Source organism: Electrophorus electricus, chromosome 4 (assembly GCF_013358815.1).
Source record: "Electrophorus electricus isolate fEleEle1 chromosome 4, fEleEle1.pri, whole genome shotgun sequence".
NCBI classification, from domain to species: domain Eukaryota; kingdom Metazoa; phylum Chordata; class Actinopteri; order Gymnotiformes; family Gymnotidae; genus Electrophorus; species Electrophorus electricus.
In genome coordinates, this window is record NC_049538.1 from 2074310 (window position 1) to 2089518 (window position 15209).

The 15209-nt window shown below is 43.1% G+C and overlaps 1 protein-coding gene across 1 annotated transcript; it reads right to left on the bottom strand.

Moving 5' to 3' along the window:
- Positions 1-1106: 1106 nt before the first annotated feature.
- Positions 1107-7794, bottom strand: mief1 (mitochondrial elongation factor 1). The gene is made up of 6 exons (XM_027020204.2): positions 7700-7794; positions 6293-6640; positions 5852-6042; positions 5359-5539; positions 4153-4403; positions 1107-3621 (listed from the first exon to the last, which is right to left on the bottom strand). The coding sequence occupies exons 3-6, from the start codon at positions 5996-5998 to the stop codon at positions 2803-2805; spliced, it is 1398 nt and encodes a 465-aa protein (XP_026876005.2). The 5' UTR covers positions 5999-6042; positions 6293-6640; positions 7700-7794; the 3' UTR covers positions 1107-2802.
- Positions 7795-15209: the final 7415 nt, after the last annotated feature.

The window sequence follows — 15209 nt, forward strand, 5'->3', positions numbered from 1 at the left end:
AACCAGTTCAAGAACCAGTTATTTTAGTCAAAAAGGGCAAATAGTGCTCGTTTAACTGATATCGATTAAGCCACTACAGTGTCAACAACTAATCAGCCCAGGTAGGTCTAGGTTCAGGCTTTAAGTAGGTCTGGTACACTGGTCATCTACAGCAACAAACTTCAAAGTAGTTGTGTAAAATCTCTAGAAATGGATTCTTTGTGAAAGATTAGTGCGTGACTTGGCATCAGCACAAATGGACATCCCCCGTCAAATATTTAAACCCCAAAACCACAAAATCCACAAAAATAACACATTCCTGTTTATTTCTTCCTGCTCTATTGCACAGTGGCACACAACAATACATGTACAAAAGTACTTCATGTTATATTCCATTCAAGAAATTAAAAAACAAAACCTCTATAAAATGCATTTATAGATACCACATGCACAGTACACAGCCGAACTCGACAGGGCAGAGGTAGAAGTCTACTTTTGGCTTCAAGATCATGTTGCTTATGTACTTCGGTTCTTTTTTAGTGAAACAGTTGTGTGTCTGCAGCATGACACAAGTGGACAGTGGTAGTCAGGTTTTACAAGATAAAGAAAAAATGCCCTCCAGTACAAAGCCACAATAGCAGAGGTTAGAACTAAGTTTCCAGCAAAAGACATTTATCACAGGATGTCCGATATAACTGTACCCAGGTATAATGTACTGTACACAAAAATACTATAAAGGCTTTTAGACGTTTTTGTACGGGTGTGTGTAACATTGCCGTTTCAATACCCTGTGAGTAACACAGACCACATTCTCCGTTATTAATAAGTGTCTAATCTCATGCATGAAATGGTGCTGAAATATCTGCACCACATGAAGTCCTGTCAACCTTGAACACAGCCTACGTACAGTCAGCAGAGACAGGGAACAAAGAGGCCAAACAAAATGCAGAAATTAACAGTAAATTCCTGACTGACATTTGGTCATTTGACATTCTCTGCATCAGAAAAGGACAGGAAAAAAAAATTATATATTTTATTTATATATATATATATATATATATATATATATATATATATATATATATATATATATATATATATATATATATATATATATATATAGCCTAAAGAAAAAAATCAAAACACTAAAATCCACACTTGAATCATATGATCACCGCTCCTCCTCCTCTCATGTCTTGGCCTGGCTTGGAAACCTCTGTAAGACCACAAGGGCTTCCTCTAAACTGTGCCAACCGTCAATACTGTGTAATACAGCGATACACTGTACCACTCCACCTATGAGCTGAAAGTTTCTCAGATCACTGCAACCAATCAGAATTATCCTTCAGCACTGTCGTTATGGTGAAACGTGGTTAGTGGGTGTCTCGAGTACTTTTTCAGCAAAATTCTAATGGTTTTATAGCATGTAGTATTCAGTTGCACTGGTATTGGCACATGAACACTATACTGCAGAATGGTTTGGGAAGGAATGTTCTAGAGTATCTGAAAGCCTTGAAGGTTGAACAGCAAAATGATGACTGTATTTAAACTTGACTTATTCCTAACAGATAAACAAACTTGCCTTTTGCCCCTTAAACATTAATTTGTTTAATTAAATGTATTTTTTAAATACCACTCAATGTTTCACAGGCAAAAGTCTCTAGAGAAATATATATATGTTTAAATATAATTCTGGTTATTCTTTTGTTACAATAAAATCTAGGATAAATATTTGGTTTACTTGCTTGCCTCCATCAGCTGCAGTGCCAGTACTTAAACAGCTCTTTCTATCCACGAAGGCTTAAGGGCATTTAGATTTGACTTTTTATTTTTTCTACATTCAAAAAAATCTCCGAAGGCTCATTCAATTTAGGAATTTCAAATTTCATCTAAACCCCCACAACACACACAAAGCATAGTCAGAAAGTAGCAGTGAAAATCAAAGGCTATGAGATTACACACTCCATCAGATGAATTACACATAGTGACAAAAGGATGTTTACCTAAGAATGCAACTTAATTGTTTTATTCAACATTAAATATATTTTGGTACTCACTAAACAAACTTTGAACCTAAATGTTGTTACTCCTTCAATATCATTCTACATGTCTCACCAACGGTTTGTAGCCTAAAATTCACTCTTGCATGGAAGGAAGAATATCTAAAGTGGCAGCTGCATAATGAAGACAGCTGCACTCCATCACTCTGGACACCAGGTTCTTGCATTCTACAAATCAGTGCCATTCCGTTCCCGCCAAAACGGATGCCATTCTATAGTCTCCTCGTTAACAACCTGAAATCTGTTTCAGCTGTTTCTCTGCTACATTTGTTCAGTGCAGAAAATAAAACACACTAAATAAACAGAGATTCAGACTTCCCCTGAGGGGGCTAGGCAGCCTACAACAATTTCAGAAAAAAACCTAAATACAAAAGGTCAGAGACAAAGACCCTGCAAACTCTGAAACAGCAGCGCTTTAAAATGGCCCTTGACGCAGATCTTGGACGTTAGACACTCGGGTGGGATCTAAAGGCAGTAGGAGGTGAGGCTGGCAGAGAAGCGGGATTTAAAACAGGAAGAGAAGGACTTGAACTGGGTGCCTACAATGACCCATTAGGATGCAGCAGGCATGACACACACTGACGGGCACAGAGGTAAAGTGTTTCTCTACCTTTCACTGTTTTATGAATGGACACGTTTATGTAGAAAAATCAACATCAAAGAAAAATCTTTAAATGCATGGACTAAATATTTAATGATACAGCAAATTCATCTTGCGTCAACACTGAAGGGCTTAAGTAATGTGTGTGTGCGTGCGTGCGTGTTAGGCAGTCCGCAGCAGGCTCTCTGGGTCTGAAAGGGCACAGTAGAGTGTGTATCCGAGTTCGTCTATTTCCTGTGGGGTCAGTTCACAGAACAGGTTCACCTTAGGATTGAGGGCGCAGGGTAGCCTCCCAGCCTCTAGGTGTCCCACCAGTGAACGGAGCAGCTGTGTGAAACGATCAGCCAGTGCCTCGTTAGTCCAGCTGCCCTTACTCTCGCTGAGCAGCAGGATGGCGTTTGTGAGCTGACTGGCGTTGAGGCATGCCAGGGGCGGGTTCAGCTTGCACACGGCCTTGGCCACCTTCAGGCAGACGCCGCGGCAACCGCCGTCCTCCTGGTCGAGCGCACGCAACCTGGCCGTCTCCGCCACGCGGAAGCTCTGCCGCCAGAGGTTCTGGTGGCGCTCGGCGGCCAGCCGGTGCGTCTTGGCGATCAGTGAAATGCCGTCCTCCATGACGAGCAGCGGGAGGAAGTCCACGTACAGGTGCCGGTCTGTCTCATACTGCACCTCCAACGTCAGCGTCTCTGAGGGCACCACAGGCCGGATGACATAATCCAGAACGCTGCCGATCGCCGGCCAGTTGATGGAGCCAGCGACGAGCTTCTCAAAGACTTCCAGAACACTTTTGGGGGAAAGGTAGCCGCCTACCATGCAGCGGTCCCAGTAGCTGCTGCCACGCGGAAAGTATTCCAAGTTCTCTCGACGGACGAGCCAGAAACCAGGGACATTCATGATGGTGTCCTCGCCCGGAATGGACGACCAGAGATTCTTCTCCAGGATCAAAGGAACCATGAGCTGAGCATGATCTGCTGTTACCACCTACACAAGAAAGGGGGCGCAAAGAAGCAAATCGAAGGAAACAGTGGGGAAGGATTAATGTGCCACAGTGGTTTGGTGAGGTTGTTTGCCTGACATATGAGAATACATTTACATTTATGGCATTTAGTTGATGCTTACAATTACAATAACTTACAATTATGATTGAGTACAACTTGAGCAATTGAGGGTTAAGAGCCTTGCTCAGGGGCCCAAACCAGCAACCTTCTGATTACAATTCAAGTACCTTAACCACTGAGCTACGCCTGAGCTATGCCAGAATAGATGCGTTGTATTTGAGAACATGTATTTAGACTTTATAATGGTACCCTTAATTTACCAAGTAAATATAAAGGTCCTATACTTTAAAATACGATCTGCCTTTTTATTGATTTTATTATAGACAGATCGTATTTTAAAGTATAGGACCTTTATATTTACTTGGTAAATTAAAAGGGTGCATATAACGAAACATTTTACCACCAGTACTACTCTCATCGTTATTGCTCCTCCTACTCCTGGCCCTCTCCTCACCTGCAGGTCGTCGTAGAGGCTCCCACTGAGGTACATCTCTCGCAGGGGCATGTCGGGCAGCTTGGCGTGGAGGAAGACGCGGAGCTCGGCGCAGATGTCCAGGGCAGCGCGGCGGGCCAAGGCTTGTTCCTCCGCGGGGATGACCACCCGCTCCTGGAAGAACATCCACAGGTGCTCCTGCAGGGACAAGCGCAAGCGTGCCCTCTGCAGGTCAGCCTTAGCAGCACCACCCAGAGCCCGCCGCAGGCCGTCTGAGGACGTGTCCACGCACACGCGCACACACACACACACACACACACACTTCAGAGAATGATACAAACTCACGCATGCCTGCACACACGAGACAAGTCAAGCAGATCAGAGCAGGAAAAATGCAAACATGAGTCGAAAGAAATGGGTCTGGAAAAGCAAATAATGGAATTGGCATTGATTAGTGTTGACAGGCCAATTCCACTGTGATACCTTAATTCATTAGCTAGAGAGATTTAAATGACTAAGCACAAAAGAAAAAAACACAATGGTACAAGAATGTGGAAACTTCACAAAAAAGCCAATGAGACATTGGTCAATCTGTAAAACATCATCTGGGCAACCAGATGGTAAAATATTAAACAAGCTAAAAGGTTAACATTGCAACCCACTGCAAAAGCCACTACCAACTTAAAACCACCAATCTGATATACACGCACCTCCCCCAATGACCTACAAGACACCAGGACACAAACAAACAGCAAAGCCAATTTAAATAACCAAGCATAGACCAAAAAGTGATCCAAACATAAAAACAAGAGACATTTTAAATGTACCAGTAAGTAATAAGGGTTGAGCACAACTAACTGCAGTATGGATTATGTAAAACAAATCCACATGCAGTAATCTACCACTTCTTAGATATTTATATCACACATTTGATTTCACAACACAGCATGCAAAGACACTTGAAAACAATCTACATCTTTGCAGGTAGAACCTGAGGGGAAAATTGGAGTTGGCAAGCCATGTTTGGAAAGATTTAAAGCAGGCCTCTATTTTTAGCTGATTTCAACATTCCTCAGATTTAAGTCAAACCCAAAGTTAGCTCTCTCACCACAGCATTCGGATTTGTTCTAGAATTCATGTCACACTTCCTTAGACAGACTGCTACTCCAGCCTCGTAACCAGGGCCCAGGTTCATGGTGTCAGGGTCTAGGCTGAGTGTGCAAATACCTGGCTGTGAAAAGTTGGAGGAAGTGGGCAGGGTTTGGAGAGAGCGGCTAAGATTCTGCTTCATGTCTCGGTTCAGCGTCCGTGGCGACGACCCTAGCCAGCTGGGCTCCTCCCAACTCCTCTTGCCTGATTGGGTGGCTTTGGTTGGGCTGGAAGGAGCACTGAGAGCTCGGTCATATATCTGAGAGACAAAATGACAACAGGAGGCACAACACAGAGATGAATGCAACTAGCACAGAGACCAATTACAAGCAATGCACCATCTTAAAGATCAATAATCAACAGGCACGCACACGCACACACAAAAACCCACATGTGAACAGCATAAGCAATACTTTAGTATTGCATTAGTGCTGACTATTAATTACTATGATCAGTAAATTCCATTAGATCCATCAGATTAACACTACCTGAAGTGTCATGGAAAATCACAGATCAATGATGTAAAGCAGCGCGACAGATAAAGAACGTGACTCTGTGTGTGTGTGCTCACTCTCTTCACTGCCAGCGTGGCGATGCCCAACATGGCAGCACCCCCGACCCCCAACACCAGCTTGGCATTGGACAGCATGAAGTCGATGGCCGAGCCAATGCCGTTGTCATCCTTCTTCCCTTTCCGATCGCCGCTCACTCCCGCCATCCTCTCCGCGCCTTAGTGAAGGTTTGGGAGACTGGGGGCTGAAACTGAACATGGGGTCATAATTATACGGCTTATTGAAACATCAGTCAGATGTTTTGTTAAGGTGTTGTCAAGGTCAGAAAGACAGAGACAGAAACCAGGAATCTGAACAAGCACTTTCCACAACACATTTAAATGTCCTTCACACCCTGCACAACACCGCAACCCCTTGGGTGTTGGAACCTGCTAAAGTACACACCTCCATCTCGCAACTTTCCTTATAGGGAGAGATATAGAGCAACCTTACATTCATACCTGCAACTGTTCAGACCCCTGGTGGTAGTGGAACTCCACCCCACTGCCCTGCCCTGGTGGAGGAGGTGGTGCTGGGCACTCCTGCCGTGCCCTGCTGGTGAGGGCTAGACTAGCCCACCCAGACGGCTGTTGAGGAAGAACTGGCCCCTCTTCAGCGCGTCCTCCTTCTGCCCCGGAGCGCTGAGTGCCTGACACCGTCTGAACTCCCGGGTCACGGTGCGCTGGTAGTAGTTGCGGTCGGTGTACTGCAGATGGCGCCCTGCACGGAGCAGCGCTCTGTACAGCTCCAGCACGGCACTGCGAGACCAGCCGCCCATCAGGGAGAGCTCACGCTGGGCCGATATGCACCTAGGCAAGCACACACACGCGCGTGGACATGTATGAGCATGTAAGCGCGCGCGTGCACGCACACGCACACACACAGAGCAAAGATGGAGCATGTACCAACTGTGAATGAATTCTAGATACATTACATTACCTGTAATACATGTCTTACAAACACAAACAGGTATTACTAGCCTTTGTAGCTCTGGCTCTATCTGCTAACCCAGTGTGCTCTGTCATTAGATAGACCTTACAAAATGCCATCAGCTTAAATTTTAACATGCACCAAAAGACATGAAACTGGTTGTAATCATTAAAAGGAAAGCATTTACGTCCTAGAAGCTTTTGCTCTCAAAACTTTAAAAACGTTATGTTTTCAACACTTACACACCCTGCACACGTTATGGGTGAGTGGCTAAAGGATGTTACGACCCTTCCAGCTGAAAACCCACCACTGCTACCGACACGGCCCAAGCCCGGTGTCCTCACACCACCAGCTACTACGATGATGTAACGATGACCAAGCTACGTCAAAGCGACCGGTGTTTACAACACGAGCCCAGCTTATTCTGCCCAGAAAACCATATTACACATTAGTTTTGCCCACGACCGAAAGTTGGGCTAATGGCTTCGCGTTACGGAGCCAAGTCTACATTCGCCATCCAGCTAGCGGTAGGTAAGCTAGGTTAGCTCATTAACTTTAGCCACATCACTACCGTAACAGCACTGTGACACGACATTGCCTTAACACTCACTGGTGGACAGACAAATGCACATCAGAACAACACATCACCTTCCCCAAAATGCACACACTAACTAACCTAGCCATTATTACACTTACATGCTAATTAATAAAGCAAGCATGCTAGCTAGCTAGTTGGCCAAGTCCCCTAGTCGCTAAGCAACGTTAGCTACGTTAGCTAATTGAAAGCTTCAAGAACCAGGGAGCTGGCGGCAGCCTACAAATAGGAATATAATAAAATATAATAAACTATAAATAACAATATGAAAATATAATAAAAAGTAAATAAGTAAATCCAACACAACAGCCTAACCCTTTTAGTAACGTTTACTGAAACTCACGTTTGAGTATATCTGAGGAGTATGTCCTTTACAGCGTAGCTGCAAGTTAACCTTAGCTCCACTGGCGTTAAAGAACACACCGGAAGAGGAATCCCATCTCAAGTTTTGAACAAAGATAATATCTTCCGTGTGTTAATAAAAAACTTGTAAAATCTGTGTAAAGTCTAAATTAACGGAATATAACTTTATTCAAAATGTAATATATTTTCTAAAAAAAAAGAGATAAAGTCATCCTTTAAGAGCTGTCTATATAGTCAATGCAAACTGTGAAACAGCTGCAATCTTAATTTTAAAACCTGTACTATTTTAGAAAGAATGTAATTGCCTTTAGAGATATAAAGTTCAGCTTCAAAAAGTTGTTTTTGTTCCACGCAGTTGTTAAAAAATATATTTTACTTGTCTACGTGATCTAATTACCAAAGCACATGTCTGCAACACAATCCAGAGGAGGCTCTACTTTCTCAACGTAAAACATATACCTGATTGCATCAGACAGGGATTCACCAGGCCACCAGCCAAGCTCTATGGAATGTGATCACATGTACCTAAAGAGACAACTGCCCAACAGCCTTAAAGTCAGTCATATGACTGCAGCTTCTGACCTCTCATGACGGCAATGTCTGACCTCTCATAGCTGATATGTATGACTTGAATAATGACACTTTACCTGATTACAGAATGCACCACAAATCATTATGAAATAATTATCCCCGAATATACTTCAGGATGGCATCAGAAGTGTTCCTAAATTATAAAACGTAAGCATTCCATTAAACATTCCATTAGGGATCGATAACTGTATCAGTGAACTTTGGGGAATCATAATATGTACAGTCATATTATCTACGAGTGAGCCTTACATTGTTTTAGACTTTTAGAGTTTAGAGTTTTAGACTTTTAGACTTTTCAGCAAAGGAGAATGCTTGTGTGACAACTTAGCCAGTGATACAGTTAGCCTCTGTTTGGAGACGGGAAATGGAATTCCTTAATTGGAGTCACTGGGTCTATATTACAGTTCTGCTTTTCTCACTGGGAGCAAACTTCTTCACTACACGTACACACATTTCTGAGAGTCTCTTCAGCACGGAGGTGAGTGGAAATTCACATAAACTAATGTCTTTATATGGCATCAATAATACTTCAATACCTTCCTTATAACATGCAGTTCAATATTCTGACTGCATTGCATGTATATACATTTGAAGCTGATTTGCTGGCATTAGAATAACAGATTTCAAAAGACTTGCTGAATGTTAGTTGGTAGTGGTATTGTCTATATGTTGGTAGTGGTATTGTAATAATGTAAGCTAGTGTATATATATATGTGTGTGTGTGTGTGTGTGTGTGTGTGTGTGTGCACATAGTGAGTAAAAAGAAATTACACATACATATATATATATATATATATATATATATATATATATATATATATATATATATATATATATATATATATATAATTTATTTATTTTTTTCATTTTTAATAGGATTCTAAAAGGTCTAAAAGCAAAATAAAATAGAATTTGACATATGTGGTGTGTTGGAGAAGGCTGTGTATGAGGGATCTTATCATGCTCTTTTATGATTTAAAGTAAATTAAGTAGGGGAATTATGCTAATTGATCATTAGGTTTGGTACATAAAATGTTTATGCTTTGTGGGCCATATATATGTATTTGTGTGTGTGTATGTGTTGAACACTGTGTTTTCTCTCTATGCATTGTCCCAGAAATGTATTATGATATTGTCTAGACCACACTGACGTTGAATAAATTTACTAACAATTGCTAAGAAAGATTACTCATTTAAAATCATAAACTTAGGTCAACTTCCTTTTGAATGAGCATATGTACCGAGAAACCAAAAAAAGAGGATAAAAGAACTATGAGGACAGTGGGTATATGCATACAGACAGAACCTTATTATTACACTTGCCCTGCCGCAAGCAACATGAGGCATGTTCCCATGATGACTTGCATCACAAATTCAATGTTTTCCTCATTGTTGGAGAAACTGGGGGTGGGGGGGGGGGGGTGCTGTAAATTTGGAACCTCCTCTTAAGCACATGTGTAGTCATGATCACAGATTATCGTCCTGCTGTTTTTCCTTGGAGGCATTGTATTGTTTTGGAATCCCATTTTTCCAATTCAAGGAGAATTCCTATTCCCATAGGCAGCCTTTTGTTGGGACTATATGGTAACCTATGGAGACAATAATAAACATATTGAATTACAACCTAACCATGAAGATGCAGTGAGTCTTATTTTACGATGACAAAGCATATTGGCTGTGATTATTCAAGCCATATGAGTTCAGTATAATGTAAAGTTATAGTCAGTATAAAGCCCACAATTGTTGGCTTTCTAACGCATTGCTTAATACTCGTATTAGTACATAAGGCATGATGAATAAGTGTATAAGATAATTATTTGCTCTGGAATCTGGTATGACGGTCCTTTTAAATGCTCTTTTCAGTTTTTAAGTATGCATTTTTGTACTGAAAGAAATTGACACAATATGAAACTGTGGACAGAGTTCCTTTTTTCTTTGTTGTTCTGAAAAAAAATCAAGCTTTGTTGGCAAAGGCCTCATATTTTTCCTTTTGGTTCTTTTCTCCTCAGAATGGCACTTCTTTACCCCATTCCAGTATTGGATGTCACCATGAAGGAAGCAAGCCGGGTGCTTCAGCTCATCCTGAGCCCAGAGGAGTATGACCACTACAAAAGTGCCCTCTCGCAGCAGACTGAGGCACTTAAGGAGACCCAGGAGCAGCTGGCATCCAGTGCCTCGCACCATGAGAACTGGGTGACTGAGCAGTTCAAACAGCGCCTGCTCTCCTGTAGGGACCCCCTGCCCACGTCCACGGCCATCCCTTCTGTCCTTCCTCCATCCAAGGCCAAGGGGGAGTGGACACAGCTAGAGCGAGCAGCAGCGTTGCTGTGGGCTGCAGCCTGTCTGTACAGTGAGCCTTGGCTTGTTGAGGGTGACGTACCAACAGAACGCACACAGCAGTCCGAAGTCTTTTCTGCCAGTCGTCTGCCAGGCAAAGAGCAGGATCAGATAAAGGTAAGCCTTTTGGTTCTGCCATCTACACCATTTCATCTACAGTATTTCTTATTCTGTGACTTCTCAGAACATTAATATGATGGCTAGCTAGTAGTAATTAATAAGTAATAACCAACAACTAATGTGAAGTAGCTATACAAATCTACTCTACAGCTAACATATTTCACTATTTCCAGCAAAGGAGTTTCAGTTTCCGTATTTTTTTAACCAGGACATGTTTTTGTTCTCAGGTGTATCCAGAGAGCCTCCATGCCATTGTCATTTGCAGAGGAGGTATAGTCCCCATTCAAATCTTACAAAGCCTGAGAGGCATTGTCTCCTGTTTGCCTCTTCTTGACATCTACACCCAGTTAGCTCAAGCAATGTGCCTGCAAGTTGCACCAGCTGAGCAGGATCCACACCCAATCTGTGCATTATCTGCCCTTCATCGCCACATCTGGCACATGGTCAGGGAGGAGATACTGAAGACTGGTGGTGAAGCAGCAAAATCACTCGACCTGATGGAGAGTGCCATTCTGGTACTGACACTGGAAGACTGTCCCGCACCAGCCGATCTGGCAGACACCCTCAACACCATCCACTTGGGTGGGCTGAACGGACAATGCTGGAGATACTATGACAAGGTATATCCACTTTGGTGCATTTTATAGTTTGCTATAAAAGTAATGTGATGTGGTCCAAGATAAATTACTTTCACCTATCACTGAACACAGTACCTAATACAGCGCTAAACCAAATTGCACAAGGAGGAAAGGCAGATTTATTCTTGGACTGAACTGCTCAGTTAAAGATAATTATGAATTAATACTCCTGTGTTGTTCAAACATAGACTACATCCAGAAAATGATCCATAAAGTTCACATACACACACATAATAAAATGAAACAACTGTTCATATTTTTCTCCACAGGTGGTGAACATGGTGGTTTTCAAAGACTGTCTAGCAGGCATGGTCTTTGAACACAGTGCTGTGGATGGCATGGTGGCTGGACTTATAGTTGAAAGTGTATGGAACCTCTCAGAGTCACAAAACATAGAGCATATGCGAACTCAGGCATTAGCAAGTAGGTCAGATAGCGCTTCCTTAAATCTGCTTAATTTCCCATTACAGAGTATTAGCATGCCGAATCAACTTCTTGAAATCCTTCCACAAATGAGCAACCCTATGATCACCTTCGAGGTTTCATCTTATCCTGATGTTTTCACCACTCTAAGGGCTCACAGAGGTTTATATGATGCATGGATTAATTTTGCTTTACAGCTCTCTCTAACACAAACCCTTGGGGAATTAGTTGCCAGCCACATCATGGTGACTCCCACTCACATGAGACATTACAAACATGGTCGCTGTGATCCAACTTATTCCGTCACAATGCAGTCTCGCCAACTGGTTTCAGCATTGGGTTCTTGTGTTAGGCCAGACAACAGTCTTCATTTCACCATGCAAATCTTCCAAAAGTTCCACCTGGCATTCTTAGAGCACAAAAATCTTATCAAAGCCACAAAAAGTGGCCAAGGGGTAGGACCTCATTTAGCTGTCTTGCGCAGCAGTATGTCTCAAGACAACCCACTAAAGAAATTTCTAGATCTTTTCGGCTGCCCCTCCATCTACCTCACTGGATCAGATCTGATGGAAGGTGTAGAGTGTGCTGTGGGCAATGTGTATGCTACTGACCAACTGGCTGTTACTTATCTGGGCAAGCAAGACAAAGTTCGTCTTATACTGAATGGGAAGGGGACCTTTGCCTGTGTATTAGTAAAACTAACACAGTGTCTTGAGCTAAACCTAAAGCTGGTGATGCTTCTTGCAGTAAGGTATGCAATTGCTGGGCAGATGGGTGCTATTGAGTGCCTCTTGCAAAGAGAAGAACAAATAAATGGAAACACAACAGAGGATTTCACTAGTGTTGTTGATCAGAAAGGATGGAACAAAGTCATGTGCAAACAATCCTTATATTCTGCTCCTGAAGGAAAGTCAAATTTCACCCTAGTGATTCATGGTGGGGCAGGAGAAGAAATGATGCTGAGTCATAAGGTGGTTGACATCATTGAATTTGCCCTTCAGACAGCCCTGACACTGGGAGCACAGGTGCTATGCTGTGGAGGCAGCAGTTTAGATGCAGTGCAGAGGAGTGTAGCTGCTTTAGAAGACTGCTTCTTATTCAATGCAGGTAAGGGTTCGGTGTACAACCGAAGTGGACAGCATGAAATGGAAGCTACCATTGTGGATGGACATGAAAGGAATTCTGGATCGGTGGCTTGCTTGCGCAGTGTGAAGAACCCTGTCAAAGCAGCTCGGTGTGTCATGGAAAAGAGTTCACACTCACTACTCACAGGAGACGGAGCCGAGGAGTTTCTGGAGGGTCTTCCTGAGAAAGAAAAACCAATGAAGCCAGAGTACTTCCACACTGATATCAGACGCAAGGAGCTGGCTATGAAGCTAAGCGGCAGTAAAAACAGCCATCCCCAGACTGTAGGTGCAGTTGCTCTGGATCCTTGGGGCAGGCTTGCAGCAGCTACATCCACTGGGGGGTTAACAGGCAAGTGGAAAGGGAGAGTTGGTGATACAGCAATTGTGGGGGCAGGAATATATGCTGATGATAAACTTGCGGTGACATGCTCAGGTGACGGTGATGCATTCTTACGCCAGACAGTTGCTCATAAGGTAGCTAGTCTCTACAACCTCAAAGGCTACAGTTTAAGACAGGCTTGTCAAGAGGTGATTTATGATGATCTAGAAGCAAAGTTTGCTGGAATCATTGCAATTGACCATAAGGGTGAAGCTGTAGTTGAAACAAGTGCTGGAGTGATGTTTGTTGCTTCCATGGTCAATGGTCATGTTAGAACTGAAGTCTTCAGACCCATGATGAGCTTTGCACATGTGATTTGGGAAACTGATGAACTGGTAGCTCATTTGCATACTGAACCCTGGACCCCAGGAACCACGATTATCACTCGAAAGGCATTAAATGGACCAAACAGCATCTTTCAGTTAACTGTACCTGACTATGTAACAATGTTACTGGGTGCACAAACAGTTGCCAACTTGCTCTGTGAGAAACTTGGTGTGTACCGCTGTGCCCTTGTGTTCATGCCCCAGCTAGACAAGCCTGCTCATGTCAAAATTTTGCCTCTTCATGGTCTAGAACCCAAATGGGAGCCACATCTTGCAAAGGAAGAAGAATTCCACATATTTGATCCTGGTTACTGCAGTTCAAAGAGTGGCCCACGTTGTGAGGACACTTACTTAGAACATGTACAGGAAAAAATCAGGGCTCAGCTCTCAACACCCAATGCACCACCTTGTTATGATTTCCATGGAGATCCATGTCATGATGACCTTTTTTCACGCATCGTGAGAGGGGAGGAGAAACAGTGGCGTGTGTGGGAAGACAATGAACATGTAGCTTTTCTGACCCCATTCCCAAATAGTCCTGGCCTTACGGTTGTGGTGCCTCGGAAGCCACTATCAAGTGACATTTTTCGTCTAGACAGGAATGACTACACAGCCCTAATCTTGGCCACTTGGAAGGTGGCTAAACTTCTGCAAAAAGGAATGGGTGCTCGAGGAGTGGCTCTCATATTTGAAGGGTTTGAAATCAACTATGCCCATGCTAAGTTGATTCCACTTGTTTCAAAGCCTGACGAATTGCCTCTTGCAGTGCCTTTTCAGTTCTGTCCAACCTATCCTGGATATGTAACTTCTGCCAATGGTCCTCCAGCAAGTGAAGAGACTCTCAAAGAGATCCACACCAAGATCATATTGATCACTCCTCCTCGCTCTTGGGAACACCCCCAAAGCCACTCCACATTAGCCATCAAAAGCCAGTGGTACTGCAATCTCTTTCAGATCCAAAACACTTTATTCCACAGCACAGTTGACTACTTTAACAACAAATGCAAGTATGCATATGCTCTGACACCAATCACAACTGACTCAATTTCCTCACCAATAGGACTGGGGTCAGATTCAGAGCCTGTGTTCATCAATATGTTTGGCCAGGACATATACTTGGCTGACTCTATGCAGTTTGTGCTGGAATACTTCTTGCGATTCCAGGAAGGACTACCAGGGACATATTACATGTCTCCCAGTTTCCGTGGAGAGGATCCTGATACTACCCATCTAAACCAGTTCTACCATGTTGAGTGTGAGCTGCTCGGTGACATAGATGCTGCTATTAACATAGCAGAACACTATTTATCCCACTTAACGTGTGCAATGTTAAAGAGACACACCAAGATTATTATGAGTGCAGCAGGAACACTCTCCCATGCACAAGATCTACTGAAACAGTTGGAGAAAGGCCTTCCAAGAGTGACTCTGGACAAAGCCATCCTAATGATGCCCTCTATTGACTGCCTGGAGTGGGTGCAGGTGGGGCAGCCACAGTTTGGCAGAAAACTGACACGTAAAGGAGAAAGAATCCTGACTGAAAAGTATG